The sequence below is a fragment of the Parasteatoda tepidariorum genome, chromosome 7 (assembly GCF_043381705.1).
Source record: "Parasteatoda tepidariorum isolate YZ-2023 chromosome 7, CAS_Ptep_4.0, whole genome shotgun sequence".
In the NCBI taxonomy this organism is placed as follows: domain Eukaryota; kingdom Metazoa; phylum Arthropoda; class Arachnida; order Araneae; family Theridiidae; genus Parasteatoda; species Parasteatoda tepidariorum.
Window position 1 is genome coordinate 84,683,381 of NC_092210.1, and position 11,015 is coordinate 84,694,395.

Here is an 11,015-nt window from a genome sequence, read left to right on the forward strand (position 1 = left end):
ACTTTTAATCGTATTAATCGAATCATGCAGAGAGTCCAATCGCTATTTTGATTTCTCCATTTTATTGGTTTTCGCTGAAAATAATTGACCATTGAATTTCGTGAAATCAAAATTAAATCTCGGAGTTTAAAGAAACAATTTTAATATTTTAGCAGCTGGTGACAACTTTCTGTTCCAGGGATCAAATATAATAAAGATTTTCCCAGTTGCACTTGTATCCTTCAATTTTCCCATTCTCTATACATTTCTTTACCTCTCCTCAATTCCATTCCTACTCTCAACTTCTTTCTGTTGATTATATCAACTTGCAGCCTTATCTTCACGCATATAGGGTAAACAAACCAGTGAAGGAACATTTCATATATATTGATTAAAAATAAGAATTTGAAAGTCTTTCTTTAGATTGATTGGTAACAATAGCTTACTGCCAAACAATAGGAAGTCATCTAGCGACATTTTGGAATACCTGGTCAAATAGACTTCTCTGGAAAATTTTTTGAATTTGTTATTATCTCCGCAACACCTTGTTTCTTTAAAAAATTATAAGGTGAGTGTTTGTATTTATATGTTGAAGTGGAATTAATTGCATGTAATATTTTTATTTTTCTCACTGTGAAAAAGAGAGTTCAAAATATAGTTATTGAAGTTACGTTTTATTTTTTTTAAGCATCATAGCATAATAAAGTACTGAAATAAGGGGTGTTTATTCACTGGATCACCAAACGATGAAAAACCAGTGAAGGAATAAGTGAGTTTTTAAAAGGCAAGCGAAGCTTAAGTGTTCCTTCACTGGTTAGTTTACCCTACCACCTGTCCCATAAATTTATCAGCCTACAATTGCATCAATCAATCACATCATTGGCATTTCTTCAGATACCTCTATGCTTAACTTATTCGCCAACATTATTAAATCACATATTTTTCCTTCAATTAAGAATTAAATTATGTCTAATTATTTTCAACTCTTTTCTATAATACCTTTTTACTATACTAATTGATACATAAAATCGCAATTACTCACCGTCTTATGCCCCAAAACTAAACTTTGCTTTCGTATTTTTGTTGATGTTAAACTGAAATTACCATTACATTTTCTTTCCTTAATACTTATTTACAGATTATTTTCCAATTGATCACTGATGTGATCATAAACTTCTTTCTTATTTCATAACTACAAACATAACTGTCGACTACTGATGTAGTTTTTACAACTTATGTGCTACCTAGTGTAATTTTTCCGTAACACTACTCTTATCTAGAGTAGCTTAGCTCAACTTACTTATTATCTAGCTCAACTTACTTATTATCTAGAGTAGCTTTTTCCTGACTTCACTCTCTAGATAACTCACAGGCTTGACTCTTGGTAATAAACCAAGCTTAATAGCTGTAACCCTTACACGCCATGCACAATGTGATTAGACACTATCATATGATTTTAATTGTATTCTTCTTCTCAAGTTGCAAATACCTAATTTCATTAACAAATCATATAAATTACATGAACTAATTCTTTATTATTTAGTTATTGAATATCATTTCATCTTAAATGCTGATAATATATGTAAATGTCAGTTATGTTCTTTTCAAATTGCTTAAAATCTCAAACTTTTTAAGAATCTCGATAGATAAAGCCCGATCTTGAACATTTACTTGTAATGTTTGAATGAGAAAAAGTTCAATAAGTGCATAAGAAGTTAAAAATATAAATTTGATTAAAATGTTAAGTAATTTCGTGATTTGAATTTAATTCAGCTGGTATTAAAAAAATAACAAATCAGATTGTATTACGTACAGTACAGAAAAAGAAAAGAATCACCCTAAATAACTTTTGATTCAGTGATCGGATTTTCATGTACTAGGACTCAATCTTAATGCTTTGAGAAGAACCTCTACAATATTGAGTCCTTGTACATGGATATCCGATCATTGAATAAAAAGTTATTCAAGCGTTTCGTTTTTCTAAATTTATTTTTTTGGCTTACTACATATGCACACATTAAGGGAAGCATTTATAAAACTTCAGACTGAAATGAAGTTATGCTAAGCCGAAACGTGAAAATAAATTATCTGTTTTTACTAATGAGGGGTAAATAAGAGTCATTATTCTGCTCAATTATGAAAGGATTGCGTTTTTATTGTATTAATATAAATATAAATATTTATCACATTACTTAAAAAACTATGAAACTATTTATTTGGAAGAAAGCATGGTTTCTGTTCCCAGACTAGTAATTCTTTCGATTTTATTATTGTAAATGCTTAGTCGATTCAAAATATTTTCTAAACATAAATTATTTTCAAAATTAATTTTCTTCACAACGTAAATCACACGATCAAAATATTCTGAATTTATATAAGGAATGGAAGCAGATTTAGATATGTAAGGAAGGAGGGAAAAGTTTAAAAGTTTTAATAATGTGGAAAGATTCTCCCTTCTTCCAACTGGGACACATTGAAACAAATTTAAAGTTTAAGAATAATAATGCACGTAAAAAGTTTTGGAAAATTTAGTTTAAAAAAGTTAAAAAGTTTTTTGAAGTTATACTTCATATGCGACTTCCAACAAGGTTGCGTTAAACGTTTAACGCTAGATTTTTATTGGCCAGGAAATCACGTGGTAGGATCCAGTTTTCCCTCATTCATTTCCATACTGTTTTGGTTCTCACTAGCAGAAAAATAATAAAAGTCATAAGAGTATTGTTTTTCTCTATATATTTTTATTGTTTGTTTTGATACTCAATATAATTTAATAGGGTAGTATTTTTTATTGTCAAATTTAGTGGATAACAATTGTAAAAAATGAGTGAAAACAATCCCACTGACGATGAGACGGATTTAAGGTTATGTCAAGGTACGTCTCTTGCGAATATCAATTGATTGTTTCTCCTCTGAAATTATATTATGACGCATTCACATACATTATTAATACAAATACATTTTCCAGGGCGAGACGATGAGGCAACCACAAGCACTTCCACTGGTTCAAGAGGTCTACGAGGGGAAAATGCACAATATTACCGTGATTACAGAGCACGGAAGCGAGCGGAGCAGGAAAAAGAGTCGTTGAATAGAATTAGTGATCCTTCTACGACTGCTGATTCTTCTACAATTAACGTCGCAGGTTGCGAAGTTTAACTTCTTCCGCCCGGAGGGACTCCACGCACTATTTTTTTTAAATACTGTGATAAGCATTGTTGAGATTTAAATAAAGTGTTTACGTTTTTTTCAAATGTTATATAATTATATTAAGTCTGAACACTTTTATCAAAAATAATCAAAATTTAATATAATCGAGTAATGACACGCTCTTTCCCACGTGACTAAATTTTTTTTTAAAATTCCACCGATTAGAAAGCGAGCTAATGTAATCAGCAATATTTAGTAATCATAGAGTCGCATAACAACACACTTGAAAACCAAGGTTTTTATTCTTAACATGCTTTTCAGCTTTCACTTGAAACTATTTTTGTTTATCAGTTTAGTAACAGAGGATATTATGCAACAAAGGAATATGCTAATTACATTAGTAGTCACTTTGGATTTGCGTTTTTTATATGGCCAGTAATGAACTTACACAAACGAATGACTTGACGGGAGTTGAGTGGTTTGTGCGGATTAGACAATACTAAGCTTTCTGGAATTATAATGTTTTTTATTTTCTAATCCATCACTTATTACGAATTAAATTCACCAAAATAGACTAATAAATTACAGTAAATATATAAAAAAATTATTTTCTCATTTTATTTATTAAATTCAAGAAATTCTTCGCTTACAATGAAAAGCTCTATTTAAAAAAAATAAAAAATAAAAATATTGGAACTTCATTTATTTTTACAGCAATAAAATTTCTACTTTCTAAATTTTATTAAGCCTATGCCTTTCATGTAACAAATAATATTGTTTTCCTCAATTCATAAAGAAAAAAAAAACAACCTTGTTTTTATTGGCACGTAGCATAAGTAACAACAACATCAACAAAAAAAGTAAATCGTACTTTATTAAATATAAAAATACTTATTAATCTCTTTAATAATAAGCTTTTTCCAAAAATAAATAATTACTCATTTATTACTAAAGAATTTTTTTTTACTCTGAATTTTCTGAGTAAAAATATTTATAATATTTCTCATTGATTGTCATATTACGCTATTTCCTAGAATCTTTTACCCAGTTCATTACCCTTTTGTTAATTCCTGAAATTAATTTTGATTTAAAAAGTTGTTAATTAAAAAAACGCTCATCAAGAATATTATAAATTAATTAAAACTACTTTTTAAAACACTATCTCTTTCATTATTCATGATTTTGAAAAAATGCTCGATTGTCTGTGTTGATTTTTCTTTTCATTAATAGGGTACTTTAAAAGGAAACTTTTTTTTGTGATAGTTGTTTTTCAAAGAAACTAATTACATTTTATTGCCTTAAAAATGAAACGGGCTTTAGAAATATTATTATTATAATAAGTATGGAAGGCAGGATATTTTTAGTGCTTTCATCTTTTAAAATTAAAGATATCTTAGCATTTTAGTACAATATAAACTACTCACTATTGAAGCATTGTTTTAAAAAAATAAAATACATTAAATGTCCACGTCAAATAATAATTCTTAAGGGAAAGAAACATCTGTTGTACTTCAGATTTTAAATTTTGTTCAGCTACAATGAAAGAAGTTTTAATTAATTAAAATCTATTAAAAATATATTTCACTGAAAACGCAAATTGATAAATTAAATTAAAGAACTTCGTAACTACAAAAAAAATTTAAGAACTTCTTTTTTCTTCGTTAGCAAGTTTATTTAAATTTTGTTTTTAATTGCTTTACATGCTTGTGACAGTTTCTATTATTATTTTCCTATTTTTATGAAGTTAATAATTTGTTTCCTTAGGTTTTTATATTGAAGTTAAGCTCCCTTTCTTTAGTTTTATAATTTATTTTTTCAGTATAAGACCAGTTGTTCTATTCTTGCTTATTTTTTCTAAAAACTAATTCTTTTTTAAAGGCTTTTTCCTCTGGCCATTGTGCATTGTAATTGTGCAATTGGGTATACTATAGCCTACGTCACAGATCGTGTTATTCCTACTAAATTTAACTAGTAAACAGCATTTTCTGCGAACCTGATTTCTAGCAACAAGTAAAAGCATCAAACGAAGTGTCTTGTTATAAGTCGCTACTCGCCAGGTTGGAATTGTATTAGTCTAGTTCCTTTGGAAATAATTTATATTGTTGTTTTACCGAAGTTTATGAATTTAGTAAACATATTTAAAACTCAGTTTATTAATTAAACTAAAAGGTGAGTGTTATTCCTAGTAAGTGGAAGTAGTTGTGCCTTTTTCATATTATACCCAATTATAAACTTATAGTATTTTTTTTTTAAATTGTGTTTTTTATTTATTTTTTTTATTTTCAAATTTTGTTCGTGAATTAAGTGTGAAACTCCCTAAAGGCACCACTAGTACTCAAGTATATTATTTGCAAATATTTGTATAGTTATACTCCCATTATTTTAACCTTAAACCTATTATTACCAACAATGTTTCGGTTTTGAACTAGAATATGTTATTTTAGTATTAATTAAAATTCGTTCTTTCATAATTAATTTAGAATCACGGCAATTAATCTTTTGGAGTTTAATTTAGAAATATTGTAATAAATTAGTTTTAACAGTATGGAAAATACGTGATATAATATAATATTAAACAACGAAAAAAAAATCCCGTGAAATTATCAACCTTTGGTGTGAGATATGGAAAAATGTACCTATTTCAAATCTACTTAGTAAGTATAAATAATGAATACAAATTATAAAAATTGAAATTCAGCACTTGTTTAGAAATTTTAAATTTAATTTGTTGCCTTTTGTGTTTTATAACCATTGTTGAACAGTCGACCCGATTTCGAGTTTACTACTACCAATATTCAATTCCGTAGTCTTGTAATTTTCAACCCAATCTAGAAGACCAGGAGACACCTTGATCAAATATTGGGAGAAATTTGCTTTCATGGAGGACTTTTCGATGGAACTAATCCGCATTGGCGTTACATGGAGAGGTAAAAACCACGAAAACTTCCCATGGTTAGCCTGATGGCAAGGGGACTCTAACCCATGATCCATCTACCACTGAGAATATTTTACGTCAGCACTGTGGTTGGTGAAAACCGAATGCGGAATTCGTATCACACATCCATCGCTAGGATTCGAACCTGGCTCAAAGGTTGCGCCAGGTTCGAACTCTCTATTCCCTGAGCCAACTCGACTCTGTCCTTTGTATTTGATATAAATGGTAAAATGCAATTTTAAGCAGTAAAAATATAATGTGAAATTTTTAAATTAGATGTAACGACATAAATATACACTGTAAATATACACAATTATTATAAACTATAAATAAAAAATTCTTATTTCATCTCTATTCAGGAAGGATTTTAACTCTCTCAAACTATTGTTTATCTTTTTCCCATTTATTCTTCATAATATTTGTTTTAAAATTCATCTGCATTAGTAAAAACTTTACACTGACCAATCACATCTAGCATTTCGCGTATTGAGGACAAAAAAGCAGTACGGTAACTGACTCAAAACAATTTTATTTTCCTGAGTAAGTGCATTGGATTGTATAATGAATAAATCTGATAAACCAATATGATAAAAATGATATAATTAATAAACCACTCTATACATTTTAAACTGTAAGTAAAACTATTCATACAAAAATGATGTAATAATGTAGCTCTTTTCTTAAAACATTTGGTAACTGTAGCTTCGATTTTCCTCCGATTTAACAATATATATTTTATAAATTTAGTTTCAGCAACACACTATGATATTTTTCAAACGTATTATCATTATTATTTTAATTATAATTTTATTATTATTGTAATTTATTATTATTATTTTATTATTATTATTTTATTATTATTATTTTATCATTATTATTATTTTATTATTATTATTTTATTGTTAATAATTTGTTAAAGTGTTGTAAAAGGAAAATAAAAACTGATGACAGTTAGAAATTAACTGCTCCAATTTATCAAAAATAAAGAAGGACGCAATAAAAATGTCCTGAGTACACGGAAATCTGTTTTAGTTAATAGATATTAAATTTTTTAATCAAATTGGATAAAAATTAAAGAATTCATTAAAGTAGCGATACTAAATAATGATTTTGTCCGTTATCTTGGATTGAAATGGAAACTGGATTTGCGCTGGGTAATTATATATTATACTAAATAATTATATTATACTAGATAATTCAAAGTTTAAAATTAATAAAAGGTTAAATTTTAAATACAAAATTTCAATTCAGTAATTTTTTAGAAATTATTTACATTTATTTAATAATATTAAATATTTAATTGAGTATTAGAGGAGGTTGTTGGTTAGCTATAGTTCTTGAGCCGCGGAATTGGATTCGCACAAGTCAAAAATATCAACCTAGAAAACTGAAAGGTATTTATGCATTTATGTTTTTTTATTAATTTGAATACACAATTAACTGAATGATTTTGAATGGAACTTAATTACACTTGTTGGACATCTGTTGTTTTCAGTCAAATTTTGGAAAAGTATGTCTATCCATTGCGTGGATAAATAAATATCGCTTCTAATTATCTTAATCCAGTTTATTTAATTATAAAGAGTATTGAAATAAATGTTTTCAGAAATATTATAATTCCATGCAATAAGTTTATTTGTATTAAACTAAAATCAAACTTTTTATCGTATATGTCAAGAATCCGATATTTTCTTCTTTCTTAATACTCAGATGACAAAAAAAGAAAATTTATATTATCGTCACGACTACAAAAAATATTAATTTCTTGGCGTAAATATTAATTAACAAATTTAGATGTTTTTGAAAATCAAAGGCAATTAAATGATCAACAAATATAAAAACAAATTTGACATTAAATGTATAATTTTTTCCCTCCGTAATAGTGTAAAAATAAGTTAGCCAGAAGTAACGAAGAAGTAGTATAAGTTAGTTAAAAAAATGCCGACCTGGTGGCCGAGTGGTTAGCGTGCCTGACTGCGGAGCCGCTGGTCGCGGGTTCGAATCCTGCTCAGGGCATGGATGTTTCTTTCTCTCTGTGTTCGATGTCCTTTCTCCTTTGTGATTGCGTGAATGTGACCCGCCCTATAAACGGGTTTGTGGTCGTGTAACGTGGGCGACGCTGCTCCACCGCCGTGGCTTCACCACAGGTGCCTACTGGGTAACGAGAAGAGAGTAGCAGTTCTGGTATTTCTTTGACCAATGGGACAACCTTTGGGTATTCTTTGACCAAAGGAGGGAGTACTTTTCATTTGTTACTGCGATTACAAAAATATTCTTAATTGCAATTATAATTTAATTTAGTCTTTAATTATAATTTAAATTAGAATTTAATTATGTCTTTTTAATAATTATCTTTATTATGGAAACTATCTTTTTCTTTTTCAGATCGGTGGAATAACACAAGGATCTGATTATTCGCCACTTATTATTAGGAAAAACATTACACACTAAATATTATTTTTCTACAATTTATTAGTGATTTATTTGTCTTTAATTTTTAAAATTATTTATCCCGTGGAATCAAAATTGATTCGTAGTCATGACGATAATTTTAATTTTTTTAGATTTAAGTATAAAAAAGGGAAGAAAATATGTGCATTGTTGATAGATACTTGCTAATCAAACTTAATAAATCAAAAAGTTGCTAATTTATTTTCGAAATTTTTTCTCTTCATATCTCTATAAATGAAAGTTTTCGTGGTTGTTTATCCGCTAATAACTCAACCGAGAACCGTGTGTTTTTTTTCCAGCTGTTTGCAAATTTTTAAGGGATGTAATCCATCTTTTTCCGGAATTGCGTGGTTCTGGCACAGTATCAGAAATACGAAATTTCATTGATGAAAACCATTGTGCACTGTCATTTAAACAGCGTTTTTACAAAATGTTTTTTTTTTAAAAAAGTAAAAACAGACGAAACTGCTAGAAAAAAATTAAACATCCTTAAAGCTCACTAAAATTGATAACTTAATTGCAGAAGTAAGAGCGTACTAGAAAAAAAATATATGCAGACTAACATGAGTCGTCGAAAATTGAACAATTATAATATATTTCACCGTCAATGCTAATGTTAAACATAAACACATGCTTATTCTTATTCGTTAAAACGGCTTTTTAATTTACTAAATTCTAATACTAAAACATTTCAATACCAACTATTAACAATAACAATAATTAATTGTTCGCATCTTTTTTGATTACGAGTTTTAAATTGCCCAAACTTTATATTATTATCCTTTAAATAAAAATATCATGAACTGTAATAAAAAAAAATCAGTACTTATCGGTTATTGATACCAGAAAGACAGTAGCAGAACAACACTAAATTCTAATTTACACGGGTCACCGGTTACCGATAATACACATAGGTGCATTCGGGTATCGTGAATATTATACAATGCGATAATTATTGAATGCTATATTACTGTGAATGTTGCTAAATTTTATTTGGGTAGCACAAATATGGACACCAATATAGAAATTAGATTCATTGAATTTTGAACACGATAAACACATGAACACGATGCATCTTGATTTATTTTATTTTATTTTATGACCGCCGTTGAACAGTCGACCCAATTTTTGGGTTTACGACTACTAATGTTCAACGCCGTAGCCTTGTAATTTTGAACCAATCCAGAAGACATGGAAACTCCTGGATCGGTACCCCCAGAGGTATTGATTTGTTATGGGAATATGGAGGACTTTGAGACTCGACAGATTTAACGTGCATCAGTCACCAATCTTAATTTATTTTATTTTATATTTTGTATTATAACCGTCGTTGAACATCTTAATTTATTGTTGAAAATGCATCGCGGTATTAAAACTTGTATTCATTAGTTACGTGTGCTAAAGTTTATGTGGGGGACAACTCGAGAAACAATCGCCAATACCTTATAACCAAAAAGTAGATGGTGAGAGGTTAGATTCCAAAAGTGGATAGATGCCCCAAACGTATATAAATTGCGTATTTGAATGCTCACATTTACGACTTAGATAAACTCCTGGGTTTCAATATGAGTTTTTAATTGCATATCTTAATACTGATCTATTTCTCTATTAAGATTCTAATACTGATGATCTATTCTAATACTGATAGATTTTCATACATCTATAAAATCAGAACATGCCCATGCTTATAATATTCTGAATTAACTTACGTGAAGAACAGGAACACCATGGTGCCGTTACCAATCATACCAGCAATCAATATTAAAATATATATTACTGCGAGTGAGTAATTCGCATATACAGGTGGGGGCTGAAACTGTAGCCAAAATTCGGGTATATCTTTTTTTGTATCTTGATCAAGTATGTCTGACCACGTCAAATTAGATAGGGTAGTGAAATCCATGTTTATTTTTGTTAAACAGTTCAATTTGGCTCTTTTCTGTGTATGCAAAACTCTTATAACACTCACATTTTAATTCGATTAAATTAAATAAGAGACATGATGTTACTACCTCATAAAATTGTATGAGAGATCTTTTGAGACCGATCTCGAGAGAGATTCTTAGATTGTGTTTTGAAAGCGCCGGTTCATTTTAAGGAAAGGTTTACTGTAATTCTTGGCGTAGCCAAGTATTTCGCCAAATCTCCTCCGGATGTTCTGAATTCTAACAATTGCAAATCAATAGCAGTCTTTTTAAGAATTCTTACACTTAGTTCATGTGTTTCGAGGCAATAAATCTTTCTTCCTTTTTATTTATAACGGAAGAAAATTGTTTCAGATTTTTAAGAGATAAAAGTTATCTCTTTATGTGTTAACATTTTTTTCAGTTACCCTACATTTCAATTTCACTCTTTAATGTGTATTCCATTTGACTTATTCGTCAAATGCATTCCATTTCATTCTTATTTTTAAAGTTATATCACCAACATATATTTTTTCGTAATACTATTTCACTTAATCATTATCATTACAATTTTCAGTTTTTATTTATTTATTTATTTT

The 11,015-nt window shown here is 28.7% G+C and overlaps 1 protein-coding gene across 1 annotated transcript in view; it reads right to left on the reverse strand.

Annotated features, from left to right (window-relative positions):
• The window catches only part of LOC107442358 (opsin-2-like), an 89,840-nt gene extending 79,257 nt beyond the window's left edge, over positions 1-10,583 (reverse strand). The window contains exon 1 of the mRNA XM_071183711.1: positions 10,222-10,583. Within this exon, the coding sequence (XP_071039812.1) occupies positions 10,222-10,415 (194 nt within the window). The 5' untranslated portion in view covers positions 10,416-10,583. The remainder of the gene's footprint in view (positions 1-10,221) is intronic.
• Positions 10,584-11,015: the final 432 nt, after the last annotated feature.